Source organism: Gracilinanus agilis, chromosome 2, assembly GCF_016433145.1.
Source record: "Gracilinanus agilis isolate LMUSP501 chromosome 2, AgileGrace, whole genome shotgun sequence".
Classification (NCBI taxonomy): domain Eukaryota; kingdom Metazoa; phylum Chordata; class Mammalia; order Didelphimorphia; family Didelphidae; genus Gracilinanus; species Gracilinanus agilis.
The window spans coordinates 311,160,660-311,178,974 of record NC_058131.1 but is presented as its reverse complement, the minus strand read 5'-3'; the positions used below and the strand labels follow the sequence as shown (position 1 = coordinate 311,178,974).

The following is an 18,315-nucleotide window of genomic DNA, read 5'->3' as shown; positions in this document are numbered from 1 at the left end:
GTTAGACTTGTGACTTCAAGTATTGAAAAAGAAGTATGCCTTCCACCTTTTATCAGAGGGGATACAGAATGACCCTCAAATCAGTATGTTGATTTGTTTCCTTAACTCTTATTTCCTAAAAGGGCCAAGTTTGTTAGAGGAAGAATCACTGAGAAGTGACAACAGTGTTTAAAAAAATCAATAAAATACATGTTTTTAAAAAAACAATAGCAAGGATATTCATTTCCCGTTCAATAAATTCTTCCATAAAATCATAATTAAGCATCATATTTGCTTGTGCTTTTTAAAAAGATAGAAATAATATAGGAAGGATAGAGGGCCAATAGGAGCTTTCTAATTTATCACCTACCTTCTAACGAAAGAACCCCCCCTTCCCTCTCTTTCTGTTTCCCTCCTTCCTTCCTTCCTTCTCTCTCTCTGTCTTCCTCTTTCCTTCTCCCTCTTTTTTTCCCAAACCCTTTCCTTTTTCTCTCTCCTCCTTCCCCTCCCCCTGCATTCTCTCTTTCCTTCTTCTCTCCCTTTGTCTTTCCCTTCTACCTCTCCTCTCTTCTTTCTCCTCCTTCCATGAGCCACATCTTTGTAGGTTGGAATAGGCTTATTCTTCTTGTTCACATGATCCTAGACCTTATACCCAGAAGGGAGCTGCCACTGGTGTCAGAGAAGAGAGTGTAAAAGCTGCCAGAGAAAGAAAAGTCTTCTCTTAATTTACTCCTCATTCTCTAGAAAAGCTCTAGTGTCCTCTCTCCCTTTGTTTGGTAGCAGGGTTTGCTGTTAACAGGTCTGACAGGAGTGAATCACTGTGTTATTTGGAGCAGCAATAAAATGTTTGTTACTGCTCATTGTTTTACTGTTAAGTAATTTCTTAGATGCCCTTTGAAAGATGTACATTCCCAGCTCTTGCCTCGTATAACCAGAGGACAGAATCATGGCACTTGTAAACTTTAATAAGAATGACAATCACTCTGTTAGTAAAACACACATTTTAATATGAAAATAATAAGTTTACTAATTTTTTTTAGCATTTAAAGAGAATCGGTTGCCAAAGAGTCAATGAAGAAAGGGATCCCCCCTAGGCCTGCCTCTGAAAGCCCCTAATCCGGCATTAATTGGGTTTTATGGGCATCTGCCTGTAAAGCTCTTGCAACTGCTTTGATGGTGCAGGTTTGGGAAGATAGAAATAGATGCTCCAAGGGCTTCTGAGGCGAAACAGCTCCTCCAGCAGGATGCTGCTGCTGGACCTGGCAGCATCTCTGGAGGGGAGGAGTGTCATATTGGGCTGGGGATGCTTTGTCTGTATTAGTGGGGATGATTTCAAACATTTCTTATTCCTTTGTATTGCCAGGAGTGTCTGGAGGCTTTTACAAATCTGATATTAAGGGCATCAAGAGGGAAGAGGAACTCAGGAATATGGCAATGTGTCCTGGCAAATTTTCCTACTAAGAAGTTGTATGATCTGGTTCAGGCTCTTTGGTGTGTGTGACCAGGTGACTAGGTATGGGAGTGAGATTTTAGGCCCATGGGACCAAAACTAGAGAGCAGTAGGCATGTAGAATATCTGAGCTACCTCCCAGGCCAGGCAGGGGAGACTTTGCCATGGCTACTACTGTCGTTGATTGGCTTTGTGGGATTGAAGACTAACCACCTTTTTTTTTTATCTCAATTGCAGCCTGTTTGAACACTACTGCTACTCTCGAGGTGGGATGCGTCATACTTCCTACACATGCATCTGTGGCAGGTAAGCCTTCTTGTCAGGTAGTTTCCCTTATCCTGTCCATGGTTATGCTTTTAACTGATATGATTTTGTTTGGCCTTGAGGAAAGTCACTAATCACAGGAGACATTGTTAATTCTCTTTCTCCACAGAGTCCAACTATCTGCACTACAAATCATGCTACCCTTGAACCCTTACATGATTGGGCTTATATGTATCTGTGGACTGTGGCACATGATCTTGAGGGTTTGGGATTTTTTTTGTTTATTTGTTTAACTGAATTACTAGGGATGAAGAAAACTGTGTTGATGTCTGACTTATGCTATCAGAGTAGAGTTTGTGTACCAAATGTTTATACTGAACAATAATTGCATGTTTATGGTCATTCTCAAAGCTGTACCCAATTTATTTATTCTTTTATCTGCCCAATGCCATCCTAGAGGGAAGGGGCAACATTAGTCAGAAGTATTAGGGCCAGTGGTCTTCCTTTATTACAGTATCTTTAGCCTCCAGAGAAGAATTCAATTTAATTTAACAAATGTTTCCTAAATACTTAATATGGGGGGCAGCTGGGTAGTTCAGTGGATTTAGAGCCAGGCCTAGAGAAGGGAGGTCCTAGGTTCAAAACCAGCCTCAGACACTTCCCAACTATGTGACCCTGGGCAAGTCACTTGACCCCCATTGCCCACCCTTACCACTCTTCCACTAAGGAACCAATACACAGAAGTTAAGGGTTTAAAAAATTTAAAAAAAAAACAACTAAATACTTAATATGTCCAAGACCTTCAGCCGGGTACTGGGAATCGATATGAAAAAAATATCTGGCAATCAAGATGCTTATGGTTTAATGTGGTGAAAACGGCATCACATTTTACATTACAGTACAGTACAGACAGATATGATACTGGGTAGAATATGAAATGGTCTAGGATAATTTAAGAATTGAGGGTTTTCTTTTAGCTAAGGGCATCAAAAGTCTTTGTGGAGGAAGAGACCCTGGGGCCTTGAAGGGAGAGAAGCGTTCTAGTGGTGGCTGGCACAGCAGTCAGCCTTCTGTTTCTGCCATGCTCTGCTCCTGGCTAGTACTACCTAATAAGTGTCACCCCTAGTTAATTCTGGGCTGTGGCAGCTAGTGCTGTGGGGAGAGGAACTGTCACAAAAACAGGTTCTGCTCTGGTGTCTTGGGATAGCAGAGGATAGGGTTGGGATCCTGGCCAGGAACAGGGTGGAAAACAGTATCTCTCCTGGTATGCCAGACTAGTCAGTGCCAGGCAGCAATGGAATGGATGCTAAAAAGAATGGTGGCATGAGATAACTCAGGAGAGAGACAGAGAAAGATATAGAGACATGCCCATTCTTTTTTCACACTCCACTTCAGGACTCCCCAGAGAAACCCAAGGCAGATGCCAGTGCCCAGAAAAGCATGCAATCTTCCCCCCAATAACAAACATTTTGCCTCATTAATAGGTAAACATTCAGCTCAGATTATCCACTGACCAAAGAGATCTAGACAGTGGTAGGAGGAAGAAGGAAGAGAGGTTGTGGAGACTGTGCACTACTTAGAGAATATGCCCATGATTCCTCTTTTAGGCCCAGTTCCTCTCCTCCCCTTCTGCCAATTATGGGGAAACATCACCCTTCTCCCCACTTCTGAAGCAGCCCCTGCCCTATGATACAGGGTGGAACCTAGGCCTCTGAAGTAAATGTACCGACCTATTTGTGGGAGAGGGGAAAAGACACAGTCAGCACATAGGTACTCATGGGACAGGTACCTCCAGCCTCTTTCAGCCAGATTCATCTGCTATTTTATACACAGCATCTGCTTTAGAAGGATCTGTCCTGTGTGATCCCCTGACCATAACTTGAGCCCACATAGTGACACCCTTATATGTATATGTGTACATAGTGTCTTCTTCTGAGATTATCCCTCAATTTATTCTGTCTATATCTTGTACACCCTTGTACTCGAAGTATCTTCTCTGTGAGATTATAAATTCCTTAAGAAGAGGGACTGTTTTTCTACCTTATTTTGCATCCTCAGCACTTAGCACAGAGCCTAACACATAGTAGGTCTTAATAAATGCTTGACTGACACATGCACAACACAAATATGCACTTGTAAACACTCACATATTTTATAATGTACTTTATCCAAGCTCAGGCGTATGTGTAGCCATAAAGACTCTCACAGCATCACACACATCCTCTGTATTCACATATGTACACACAATCTCTCCTAATCATACATGAATGCTCAACCATAGTCACATATACATGTATATACGTGGAAATAGCAATCATTCCTCTAAACATCACGTACACTCGGCCATACACGTGGAAATACACATGCACCTCTTTTCTGAACAGAAATCAGGAGCGTTTGTACAAGCTGCTCATTACTGACGCCCATTCTGTAACAGCATGATTTGTAAGCAATTACATTTTACAAGCATAAGTTGCTTGTAAAATTATATAATGCATGTCACCTGGATGCTGTTTCCATTATTCAGCAGTGTTGCTTGGGCACCATGGCACTAGTGTAATAGGGGCTCCTAAAAATTCTTAAACCATGTTTTATATAATTTTCTATGACTCATTTTAAAAAACAGCTTAAAGCAAGAAAGGAAAACTGAAAAAGGTCTTCAGATCTCCAGAGCCTCCAAAGACCACAACTCCCCCACTTCCTAGTCCCTCCCCCACAAGACTCCCTTCTCTTCTCCACCCCATCACCCAAAGCCCTGTTTATAACCTCAGGAGTACAGAGTATTACCATAGCAGGATCAGCCTTGACCAGTACATAGCCCTCTAGGGTTGTCTTTAAGGGAATCACCACTAGAATGAACTCTTTTAATTATTTTAAGACTAATTATCTGAGCTAGTAATCCAGAGTCCTTTGTGTCTCATCCTATTCTCTGCATTTTGACCCTTTCTTGTATGTTAGCCTCTCATTAGAGGAGGCACCGGGACAGAATGAGGGAGTGAGACTCAATCTAGTCAATTTTAGCCCTTATTAGCGAGGCAGGTTTGATTACAGTGTGGTTTAGGATTATCTATAGATTTTAATTAGGCCTTACTCTCTCCTTTCAGACCCTCATTATGAGAAAATGAAGGGCTGGCGCCACTCAAAGGCAGAACGATGCCTTGTTTCTCTAAGTCTTCATACCTGAGCATCCAAAGCCATGGGTTTCCCTTGGCCCCAGAGGGAAGCTCTTCTCTGAGCACTGTCCAGACCAGCTGGCTAGAGAGGACTAGTTTCATCTCAGACAGGCTGGCATCTGAAGGGTTGGGTGGGCAGATGCCAGTCAGTAACTCCATATACCTGACCAGAACAGAGAGAGCTCTGGCAGAAAAAGTAGATATTAAAATGGGAGGGACAGCAAGATGCACTCCAGTAAAACCTGAGACTTCTACCCTTCGCTTTACCTTGATGTTTCATGGACCTTGGGAATAACAGTAGGGAAGACAAGATGACATGTGGAGACCAAAAATAGGTCATTGAGTAGGTCGAGGTGTTTCAGAAGTGAAGATCAAGGCCCCCAACTCCTCAGGAGATTTTTTTTTCTGGTGTAGCTCCCCTGTGCCTCTGTTTGCCTTGCTACAGAGAATAAAAATGTTTCCATATGTTGGAAGATAGATATTTTTCCTTCCCTTATGAGTCTTTTTTTTCATGCAACTCTTCTTATCCACTCCTTCACTAGAAAACAGAAGCTTCCCTTCCTAGTTCTTGCCCCCCAACAAATCATACCTGCCAGGTATGATGCTGGGTATTGAGACTGATGCCTGAGGTTATCAGTAGAGCCTTCTCATGGGGTGATGGTGCATGCCTGCATCAGGAAACCTCATTCATAAACATCCTAGAGGGGAAGACAAGCTACTCACATTTTCTTGTTGCTATGAGAAAGGCATCAAACATGTTAAGTCTTCTGTGCTCACTGACTCTGTTACCTACTTTTGCTTAGTCTTTGGAATAAGAAAATCAATCATTTTATTCTAGTTTAAAAATTAAGGGCCCCAGTATGAAATAAAAGGCAGAATTAGCCCAATTCTTGGCTATCAGGATTTTAGATAGGCCAGTAAGGGCCATATTTTTCCAACTTTGAGCATTGGGCCAGGCCTGGGGAATAGGACTGGAAGTAGGAAATAGCAAGAGATAGTTCTTAAAGAAAAGTTGGCATCAGCTTATTGAGTAAGGAGTAGTGATCACTATGATGATTTTCTTTTAATGCATAGGGAGAAAAGGTTAGACCAAACCCTAACATAGTAGGCTCAAGGGATTCCTCAAAAAATCCAGGAATCTCAAAGTTTAAAACTAAGAAATATCTCCAAACTGTCTTAAAGGGAAATGAAGTAATGAGCAAATCAGCACTGGAAGTATAGCTCCTGATCACCAGTTATGTGTTCTGTCCAATGAGGGATAGGGATAAGACAAAAATAACACAATCCTCACCCATATGGATCTTGGAATTTATTTGAGCAAATAAACCATGCAAGCAGAAAGAACCCTAAGTGACAATGTAATCCATCCAACCACATAGGGGAGTATCCTCAGTCCCAGTCTCACCAGCTAGGTGGATTGTTGACCAGCAGGTGGTGCTAAAGAGACACTGACCAGCATCAGAGGCTGATCAAAACAGAGGTGGCTACCATGATGGCAGACAGTAGATCCTGGGGACTCACTCCTAAGAGTTTAAGTTGGGGTCATGGCCAGGAAGAGATTGGAGCTGACAAACTTAAAACAAGTCAATATGGCAGAATTGACTAACATGAGGGGAAATGACAAGCAGGAACCGAACTGGTTGGAGACACCAAAGGCCGAGGGATAGTGTGCTAAGCTTTCCAAGGTTTACCTAACAGTGTCACCTCCCCATGCCTTACTGGGGATGTCTTGAAGGAAAAAATCAATTATAAATGTTCCACTGAAGCCAAAGGCATAGGATTATCACAAATCTTTAATGATGTTCACTATTCCCAGCTTGGGAACATAACTATGAATACATTAAAATATGGTAGAATAGGAGTTGTACCAGCAAACACAGATGAGGGAAAGCACCTGGTGGTCCCAAACCACAGTGTCTTCCTTATCACTCTCTAGAACAGGGGTCGGCAACCTTTTTGGCCGTGAGAGCCACAAACGCCACATTTTTTAAAATGTAATTTCGTGAGAGCCGTACAGTGCTCACAGTGTGCGCTCCTGTAACAGCGCCTGAAAAAAAATTGACTTCATGGCTCCTGCAGAAAGAGCTATATCTGGCCCCCAAAAGAACCAGATATGGCTTGAGAGCCATATGTTGCCGACCCCTGCTCTAGACCCTTCCATTCCTTTCCTTGTAGTTGTTCATTCTACGCCTATAGACAGTATTATGAAAAGGAGTCCCTCATACATCAACAATGGTTGCTCTGCTATCTTGCTTAAATATTACAGCTATTTGGGAAGAGACACTGGTAGGCTCTCAGAGCAGTCGGCAATGCTTGTCCCCTTCCTGTGCCTTCTCCTACAGCCAACATACATCTATGATTTCTGTTTGGCCCAAGTGTCCTCTGGACCAGCCTGGATGTAACTGGTTAGGTCTCTGCTGAGGTGGAAGTCTTCAGTATATGAATAATACATTCGAACATTTCAGTCCTTGGAAATTTTCTACTCTGGTGGATAGAGAGAAAAATCATTATTTCTACTTTTATGATTCCTGAGCCTCCTGAAAGGAGCCATAAATATTACACACAGGTGATTTTTTTTCAACAGACTTAAAAGTTCTCTTTTTTTCATAGAGGCATAAATGATTGGGGGGAACTTTCACATGACAGAACAGCCCCCAGGTGCCTTGCTGCAGTAACTAGTCCAGCAGCTTTTTGCTCCTTTTTTTTACTTTAAGAGTCAAAACCAGGCAATCCCTGGGGATTCCTCTTCCTTTCCCTGAGCGGAGAAGTTTTCTCTCCCTAATGCTTGAGAATAGAATAGACTCTGATGCCCTCCTCCAAAATATTCTATTCTCTGTCTTGTATCAGGAAATTGGACATTCTCAGAATCCATGTTTTTCCTATTGTCAACATAGAGAAGACCTGGTGACCAATCTTACTCCTCTTTTCCCTTATATGGCTTGGTTTAGAAAGTCCTTGTCTTAGTGTTTTCATTTATAAAATGCTGGCTACAAGTTGTGCACATCTTGAGGAGAGGCAAATTTCCATTAGGAAAAGCATGAGAGGGAGCAGCTAAGTGGCTTAGTGGATTGAGAGCCAGGCCTAAAGATGGGATACCTTGTATTCAATTCTGACCTCAGACATTTCCTAGTTGTGTGATCCTGGGCCAGCCATTTAGCCCCCATCCCTGAACCCTTACTATTCTTCTGCTTTGGAACCAATACACGGTATTGATTCTAAGATGGAAGATAAGGGTTTTTTAAATGAGGAAGGAAGGAAGAAAGAAGGAAGGACATGAGACAGCACTAATAAAGCATTTTTATAAACCATTAGAAGCAAATTTGACCAGGGTTTAAAACATAACTCTTCTGAGCTCCCTTTTCTGTAAGTAGAGCCAGGTATATCATAAAACATTTCTAACCAAAATGAAATGATACAGCATGACCCAGTCAATGGAGTGATCAGTTTGTCTTATACTCTGACTTAATAAGTTCCTGAACCTCTTTTTGAGGCCCTTCCCTCCCCTACCCCTATTCTTTTGCTTTTCCAATATGGTTACCAGCTTCATTTCGTCCTTTTTTTAAGTGGAGAGAATGCTGCCATCTTACACTATGGACATGCCGGGGCCCCAAATGACAAGACGATTCAAGATGGAGACCTATGGTGAGTACATAGGGTGAGTGGAAAGCCAAGTGCCTCCACCTCTCACTCCTTATGGCCTGTCAAGATGAGAGCCAGGTTGCCGAGAGACAGGCTCTTCTCTAGCCTGGGAGGCCAAGAGAATCAGATTTGGCATTGCCTCAGGCTCTTTTATTCTAGAAAATAATGTTTACTGCCTCAGTTAGCTTCACAGATATCATTCATAGGAACCCAAGTAGTTTTCTCACAGATTCTTTTCACTGAAAAGTAAGGATTCCAGAATGTTCCCCTCCTGTCAGAGGAACTAGTATCAAATCTAACACATACTTGATTACATCATTTCCTAGTAGATAGAACTGTGCTGAGTCTACTTTTAGCCCAAACTTAAACTGTTCCCAACCCTCAAGAATGAAATAGGCGTAACTCAGTACACTGAGTTACACTTCATACACACTGAAGTATTGAGGCTTTCAATTCAGAAAGATTTTGTTTTGTTTTGGATGGGGGGACAAAAGGAAACAGAAATTGTGCTGTTCATATTGTGTACCCAGTATTATTTTCCATGTCCACTGTGTAATGATAATTAGCTTTTATTCAATAGGTCCCAAGGTTGAAGAGAGTTACAGATAGAAGAGACACATGCATTATGGGTGTGAGTGACTGAATGGGCTTTTCCAAGAAGAAAAAAAAGCTTGATTATTAGGTGGTTGTCATGATGGGCATTTTTTTTTGATTCTCCAAATCATCTTCTCCTATCACAAACACAGACTTTTAATCCCTCCTCTCCCCTTTTTAAAGACTAAAAGAACTAGGATGTTTTAGCCTGAGTCAAGCAGGCTAAAATGCTCCTAACAAGCCTTCAGTGATATATAGAGAACAGATGGAGGACAGGAGCAAAATGAAGTTGGTTTCTGCATAAAGAAACTCTTTGTAGCTGATAAGTAGTTAAAAGTAAATTTCTAAGAGAGACTGTGAAAGTCCTCTTTTAGAAGTTTTTAAAGGTAGCACAGAGATTCAATGGGGATGTGATTAGGGATGTTGACTCTAAATGATCACTCTGTTGCAGATATTAATAACATGAAAATAGGGAGCAGCTGGGTAGCTCAATGGATTGAGACTCAGGCCTAGAAACAGGAGGTCCTAGGTTCAAATCTGGCCTCGGACACTTCCCAGCTGTGTGACCCTGGCAAGTCACTTGACCCCCATTGCCCACCCTTACCACTCTTCCACCTAGGAGCCGATACACAGAAGTTAAGGGTTTAAAAAAATAATATGGAAAAAAAAATAATATGGAAATAGGTTTTGAACAATGATACATGTATAACCCAGTGGAATTGCTTGTCAACTCCGGGAAGGAAGAGGGGAGGAAAAGAACATGAATCATGTAACCATGGAAAAATATTCTAAATTAATTAATTAAAAAATAGGTAGCACAGACATGCATGACTAAGATGGATGATATAAACCAGTGGTAAGGAATGGAGGAAGATACCCACTCTCTAGGTTCCTCATAGCACTAAAATCCCATGATCCTAAGAGAGCAATGGCCTTCCTAGTAAGCTCATGGATGATAGAATCCTGGTGTTCCTATCACCCACCTCACAGAATGACCTTGGGTTCTCGTTATCAACAATTAGAAAAACCCATACTTCTTATCCTCAGCCTGATGGATTTTTTTAATTTTGTTTTTACCATTGGTTACTTCCTTCATTAGAAATTGTTAGCACAAGATTCATTAGCTTCATTAAGCCAATCAAAGTACTGAGTTCTGCTTACGTTTACTCTCTTGTCACTCTTAAGGCAGGTGTTGGTGGTTTTAAATACTTATTAGATGTGCCAGCAACCTCTGTGCATCATTTAGGATATAAACTCTCAGGTAAAGAGCAGAAATCCCCTCCTGGGACCTGAGCTCTTCAAATTGGGTCCTCAACTTTCTGTATAAAGAATTTCCCCATTTACAGCTAGAGCTTCTGGAAATTAGCTTCATGTTTGTAGACAGACCAGTGGCAGAGACTATCTTAGCAAGCACCAAGATTTTCTTCCCTCTAAATTCTGTGATATAGTTCATAAACATCTTTAATATATTCTCCTCAGATGCCCATTTTATTTCTCAATTCTGAGCCCTACTTAAAAGTGGTACAACTACCAGACAATTAAAAATGGGTGATTGCCATTCAAATGATCGGAGGAAAAAAACAGGAGGGGGGAACTTCAACCTTAGGAAGGGAAGCTGCCCCATGATTTGGGGAAGGGGAGTAATCTCTGGAGACTGATCATCTTTGATATATAATTTATTCTTATAGAAAAAACAAGAAAGTGTCTCCAGCCCTTGCCATCTGTGTACTTAAGAAGCCCTCTACTTTATTCTTCCCACCTCCTACAGACTTTCTAGGTGCCTTTGTACAATTACAACTGCTTATTGGAAACCAGGGCCAGCCCAGATGTAGTAGGAACACAAAGTTTTTGTAAAAGATTGAGATATTATTCTCCATGGAAAAAAGAGCCTGATCCATCTTGGCCTTTAAATTAAAATGGCAAAGCCGGGAGCTGGAGAGAAGGCCCTCTTTCCTCCTCTGCCCCCACCTCCACTCCTAGTTTTAAACCCATTTCTTTGCTTATGTAGCTTTTCAATCATAATGACCTTAGAGTCATGTTTTGGCTCTCTGGATCCCTGAGATTCTGTGCTTCATCTGAATATTCTTCCCTTTCTTTCTTCTTAGCTTCAATAAAAGGTGGAATCAATACTCAATACTTCTTCAGTGGAACCCAGTATCAGAGAGATGGGAAATGGATTTGATTTCTGGGGGGTTTTAACCCTCACTCTTACTGACCACAGTGTATTGAAAAATGTAGTGTCATTCATTTTCTATTATAGGTGGGGCCATGTGGAAAGGGATCTCTTCCCCCCCAAAAAAAAACTTTCTACAGCTAAAGGAGGGTACCTGTTAGCATCATCAGAGAGTTGATCTCCACCCAAGTCCTTGTAGAATCATTTTCTTTTTTAAAACAGGTTTTATTGGAATAATTTATCATATCACCTAAATTTTCTTCCTCTCCACTCCCAGAGAATCATTGTTTCTAACGATGAAGTTTTTAAAAGAATGGGGGAAGGGAGGAGAAATAATTCAGCAAAACCAAACAATATATTTTTAAAATTTGCATTGCAAAAAAATCTTGCAATTATCCCCACATGTGAACCCCTGACTTCCACAGAGGACTTGGGGGAAATATCTTCTCATGTTTTCTCTTCCCCAGAAAGAAGCTTGTTCTTCATGCTTTTGTTTTCTTTTGCATTATAGTGTTCTTTCCTTTTACCTTGTTGTAGTTGTTATATATATATATTTTCCCCTTGACTCTTCTTATTTCATTTTGTATTAGTTTTTGTAAGTCTTGCTATTCTTATCTAGATCTATCATATTCATTGTTTCTTTTAATACAGTGCTGTATTTCATTACATTCACATACCACAATTTGTTTAGTCATTTAGTGGTCATCTGCTTTATTTCCACTTCTTTGCAAATCATTTCTATTTTCATTATCTTATCAATTCCTCATAATAGCCCTAAAGAGGGAGGGAGAGCAGGAATTATTACCTCCATTTTACAGACCAGAAGAATAAAGGCTAGAGAAGTGATGTGACTAGTTTAGGGTCCTATAGCACATTGGTGACAGAGCCAAGTCTCTTGACTCTCATCCTTATGTTCCTGAAATCATCTTCTGGCCCTTGACTATCCCCAAAGTGTGGGGATGAGTGGAAGATTAAGCTCAGGGTTCTCCAGTTCCTCCATCTGGTCCCAGAAAACAAGCTGGAGATGACTAATAATGGCTCCACCAAAATCTCCAAATAGTATGAAGGTTCTGAAGCCCCAAGCAAGAGCCCAGTTCTTTTGTGTTGTATCTGACACAACAAAACTGTAATGCACCAAAGGCATTTGGGCAGCCCCTCAGAACACCCTGTAATAGGATCTGGTCCATGTGGTATTGAAAATAGGGTTTTAGCTACTGACCACCATGGTGTGGATTTTTAGCCTTTGTTATTATGTGAGTATATTCCATGTGAGTAGCCTGTGCTTGTTTATTGCTATGCAGCTGTGTCATGGAGGGATAAGTGATACAATACACTTCACATCTGAACTGCTCAGAGTTAAAGGCTATTAGGATAAAAATGAACCGTCAGCTGGTTTCAGAGGAAGATAATGCCTCATAGTGGGAATCTTCAGGGTGTATGGGGAAATAGTATAAAGCACAAAGGGTAATTTCTTTTATAGTTTCTGTCATACCTGGAATTTACTGATTCACTCATCATCCAGTTCCATGCTATAAGCAAGATGTCTCATTTGGACAGAGCCCCCAATTTTCTGCACAGGATCTCATTAATAGCTCGGAAACTCTGTAAACTGGAAACCCAGAGGTCCTTGGAAAGGGAATGGAATTTTAGCTTGTTTCCCTATGAATCCCTGTTCCCCAAAATACAAAATACATACATATAAAATGTCACCTTTGGCTCAAAGCCTAAACAGATTCACTCCAAAAGACAGTTAATTATTCAGCTGTTGACCATGTGGCCTGGATCCATCCAGTACAGAAAACACCTCCTTATCATACATTGTGGGAATTCAAAGTGTCTTCTAGGTCTTTACTTCTCAAGTGAGCAAGTAAATAATTTAATAACTGTCCTAGGGATATGCTTCTGGTGTAGAGGGAATTTTAGAGGAAAGAAGGGTCCAAAGTAGCTTCAGCTCATCCTGAGTGAGGTGAGGCCCAGAGAAAGGAAAAAGACTAGATAGGCCTGAACTAGGGCTGTGCTTCCCTATTATTCCATACTTATATAGTACCTTTGAATTCTACTCCATGTCATTCTTTATATTTGTGCTTTTATAATGATACTACCAAGGGCAGCTAGGTGGGCTAATAGATAGAATGCGAGTCCTGGAACCAAAAAGACTCATCTTCCTGGCTCCAAATTTGGCCTCATACCCTTACTACCTATGTGATCCTGGGCAAGTCATTTAACCCTATTTGTCTCAGTTTTCTCATATGTAAAATTAGCGGGAAAGGAAATTGCAAATCACTCCAATATCTTTGCCAGGAAAACCCCAAATTGGATCACAAAGAGTCAGACACAATTGAAAAACAACAAAACAACAGCACCTTTATTCATATGACAATCCCTTTGTCTTATGGTTTCCATATATATTATTATTATTATTATTATCATTATCTCAGTTTTGCAGATGAGGCAACTAGGGCCCAAAGTCCTTTTGGTCAAACAAACCATATCTGAAGTATTGAATCCAGTTCAGGTTCCACATTTTGAAATGTAGCATTAACAAGCTGGAGAGAATTCAGAGGAGGGTAAAATAAATTGTGAAAGGACTAGACTGCAAAGAACCAACTATTTAAAAATATTATTTAAAAAATAATTTGAAGACAAAATAGAAAACCTCCTCTGTCCTTATACTTGGGGAATTGAATAGGAATGAGAGTGAAAGCTGTGGTTGCACCAATTGAAGGAGGACAGGGAAATGTTTGATGAATAGTTCCTTCTGCCTATAAATCTATCAGTCTGATCTCTGACTAGATGACCTCTGTGGCCTCTTCCAGCTCTCATTTTCTGTGATTAAATGTGGACCCAGAATGCCCAGTTGGACAAACCTAGTTTTCCTATACAGGGTATTGCATTTAAATGTGTATTTTGCACATAGAGTGGCAGGATCAATGTAGCCTACCAGAAACTGCAGCTGTTTCCATAAATCATGTGTTATTAACACTGTCTAGAAGGTCATACAAAGAAACCAACAGGCCCCCTGTTCAGTATGAATCATGTTGTTATAGAAACCCACATTTGGTATTCTACTTGGCGGTAAAACCCAAACTTCATTCCCTAAATATATTGTCACATCAGTGTGCTGCGGATGCATCCTCAAGCAATAGGGACATACATCAGCTACACCATAGCTCTGCCAAGACACTGTCATGGGCCTTTGTGAGGCTCCCGAAAGCAGAGCTGAATTCTGTATTCAAGCAAACCCATTTGGCGCCATTATTGCATCTCTCCAGGCCTGGGAAGTTAAGTGTGTGTCCTGAGATTTTGAAGGAGCTGTCATGAGCAATAAGGCCCACCTTTGCCCAGAACTTCCTCAGAACTGTCAATTCTTGCCTTTTTTTCTTGACTTCAATTAGATGTTAGAAATTCTTTAACTTGAGATTTTATTCTTAGAAGCAAATTCTCTGGTCCCTGAAGGCTGAGGGTCTCTCCCTACTTTGTGATGCTATTCATCATGGGGAATATAATTAGAAGTAAGTTTTCTTTTAAAAACAGATAATAATATTTATTTAGCAATTTGCATAAAAGAGCTCACTTAAGACTTACAGCAATCCCATGAGGTAGGTACAGCACATTTTAGAGACATCAAGCCTGAAGTTCAGAGAAATTTAGTGACTTGCTCATTTGAAGTCTCAGAGGTAGTATTTTAGTATTTTGAATATGAGTAGATTTTCTTTACCTCTCAACTGGACTGTTATAACACCTTCTCCTCCTCCTTATTTTCCCCATTTTTTTCTCCCTCCCTGTGGAAAAAACCCTTTTGACAAATATATTTAGTCAAACAAAACTAATTTCCACATTGACCATGTCCAAAAATGTATTTTATTTTTGAACTTGAGTTTGTCACTACTCTTGAAAAGGTGGGAAGTTTGCTTCATCATATATCTTCTGGAATCATAATTGGTCATTGCATTGATCAGAATTCTGAAGTTTTTCAAATTGTCTTATAAATTGTTCTGGTTCTGTTCACTTTCCTCTGCATCAACCCATATAAGTCTTCCCAGATTTCTCTGAAATAATCACTCGTATCGTTTCTCATAGTGTAGTGAGGACTGTAGTAGTAGGGGCTGGAGCCCTGAGCCTGGAGGCAGGAAGACACAAGTTAAAGTTTGACCTCAGACACTTAATAGGTGTATGACCTTTGGCAAGTCATTTAGCTTCTGTTTGCCTCAGATTCCTCAACTAAATTAGAGATAATAATTCCTGGAATGGTTGTGAGGAACAAATGAGATTATATTTGTGTTGGGTTTTTTGTGTTGTTTATTTTTAAGCTCTTAGCATAGTGCCTGACACAGTAGGTGCTATATAAATGCTTGCTTTTATTATTATTTTGGTATTCTATTACATTCATACACCATAATTTGTTCAGCTATTTCCCAGTTGTTGAGTAACCCCTTGTTTCCAGTTCTTTGTAATTACAAAAGGAGTTGCTATAAATAATTTTGTACATATAGTTTCTCTTTTTCTTTCTTTTATCTTAAGCTGAGTGCTGGGTCAAAGGGATTTTGTGGACATATTACTTTCAATAATGATTTGACCAATTCACAGCTCCACCACCAATATTAATGTGCCTGTTTTCCCAAAGATCTTCTAACATGTCATTTTCCTTTTTTTCTTCAACTTTGCCAATCTGAAGGGTGTGAGGTAGAACCTCAGAATTGCTTTAATTTGCATTTCTCTAATTAGTGATTTGGAGCATTTTTTCACATACATGTTGATAGCTTGAATTTCTGCCTTTGAAAACTTCCTGTTCATATCTTCCAACCATGTTTCAGTTGAGGAATCATTCTCATTCTTATAAACTTGAATCATTTCCTCATTTATCTTGGAAATGAAACCTTTATCAGAGAAACTTGCTGTAGAGATTTTTTTCCCCCAATTAACCATTTCCCTTCTAATTTTAGTTACATTGGTTTTGTTTTTTAAAAATATTTTTATTTTATATAATTAAAATTGGTCATTTTATCTTTTGCAATCCTCTTTACCCTTTGTTTGGTCATAAACTCTTTCCTTGCTCAATGGTATGAAAAATCTCCCCTATTCCTCTAATTTGTTTATAATGTGACCTCTTTTATCTAAGTCCTAAATCCATTTGGAGTTTTAGCTTAGACTGTGGCATGAGATTTTGGTCTAAACCAAATTTCTGTCTATCTTTTTTCACTGTTTTTTGTCAAATAATGAATCTTTACCCCGGTACTTAAGGTCGATTAAACAATACTCTATTAGTTTCATTTGTTTATGTTTGCTGTGAAACTAATCTGTTCCACTGATCAACCCTCTTTATTTTTTAACCAATTTAACCAATTGTTTTTAACAAAACAATCAAATTGTTTTGATGATTACTGCTTTGTAATTCAGTTTGAGGTCTTGTAATCCAAGGACTCTACTTTTTTTTTTTTTTCATTATTTCCCTTGAGATTTTTAAACTTTGGATCAATTGATTTTCATGTAAAAAGCCTTTTTTTTTTTTTTTTTTTGGCCTGGAAAATAGAAATATGAAATTGAGTGACTTCCAGCCCATGCTGAGGTTCTGGTGAAATATTTAGGTGTGTATGGTTTCTTGATGGGACATGAAGTTCCTATTAATTATAAGCCTTAGAAGTTGTTCCCTTTTGGCTTTTAGTGATCCATTTGGTAAGGGGCCAGATTTGTGTGGCCCCAAGCATATGTGCTTGGGATGAAGGCCTTACATATGCTGGAAATAAATGAGGAAGATGAGTGAAGGAGGGGAAGAGGACTCTCTACATTAGGGAATCCTATAGGAAGCATACATTACCCACATTTCCCCTGAACTCTTCAGAAATGTGACACTTGGGTAGAGTCACAGTTGGAGGATGATTTCCAGGACTCTTGTTTTCTCTGATGAAACCCAGAAAATCTTCAGTTAGCTATAGATTCCCTTAGGCTGGTAAAGGGAGGGGCTAGTTCCTACTTAGTCCTTGTGTGGACAAGGAACCTACACTCCAGAAGCCCAAAAGCATCAGAGTCAAGGGGGCAGCCCCTAGCAGTTGTAAACTACCCATTCTACAAAGGAAAAGATCTAGCCCCAAATATTCTTTTACAAATCCTTCAGGCTTGTCCCACTACAACCTCATCAGCCAATACCTGTTTTTACATTTTTGTAGATGATGATGTTGATCATTTTTCTCTTAATGTATTTAAAGATTTCTTATGGATTGGATTTGGGTCATCTCCCCACCCCAAACCTAAATTAGGCTGAATATTCCTTAAGGATTAGAACTATATCTCCTCTTTTAAAAAAAAAAATGAACACACTCAATAATTTTCCTTCCATGGTTCCTGCTACAGAACCACAGAGTAGTGTAGTGACTTGAACACCAAAAGGCCCTGTGGTGGTATGAAGGGCACTGGGCCCACAGGCAACAAGTAGATCTCAGTTTGAATCCCAGATACTTCTTTAAGCAAATCAGTTCTTTTCTTCAGTTTTCACACTTCTAAAGTATGGAGATAATCCTTGGAATAGGTTACCTACCTTGCAAGGCTATTGTGAGGAGAATACCAACACTATGATCTATTTTAAATGGATTAGTATAATTAATAATAGATTGTTGAGTATTTTGAACAATTCTTTGCTCACTGCACAGTGTGCAGAAGAGTTTTTCCCACACACTTGGTGGGCCATGGTTAAGACAGGGTCCCTCTCTAATGTGAGCTCACCAAACTAGCCATTATAGGGAGCTAAGGTCACACCTTCATTCTAAGCCCTTAATCCTACCCTCAGCTCCCAGTTCAGTGGATGCCTCCATTCCTTGTTGGACCAAGTGTCCATCTACCCCAGGAACAGCTGTTGGAGGCTAATTGGATGAGCCCTCTGATGTGAATGCTGGGCCTACACTTGTGTTTTTATTTTTCTCGTGTTAACTGTGAAATGTAGCCAGCAGAATAATTATGAGTTTATTACAGTCAATTTATTATGTAGCATTTAGTGCAACATGTTTTGTTGATTACCATTACTGCCAGATTGCTAGAGGCATTTATAATCC

General features: G+C 40.0%; 1 protein-coding gene across 1 annotated transcript in view; it reads left to right on the top strand.

The window, feature by feature from the left end:
* The window catches only part of PEPD (peptidase D), a 263,825-nt gene that overhangs the window by 184,837 nt on the left and 60,673 nt on the right, over nt 1-18,315 (top strand). The window contains exons 10-11 of the mRNA XM_044664186.1: nt 1,667-1,735; nt 8,431-8,508. Of these exons, the coding sequence (XP_044520121.1) occupies nt 1,667-1,735; nt 8,431-8,508 (147 nt within the window). The remainder of the gene's footprint in view (nt 1-1,666; nt 1,736-8,430; nt 8,509-18,315) is intronic.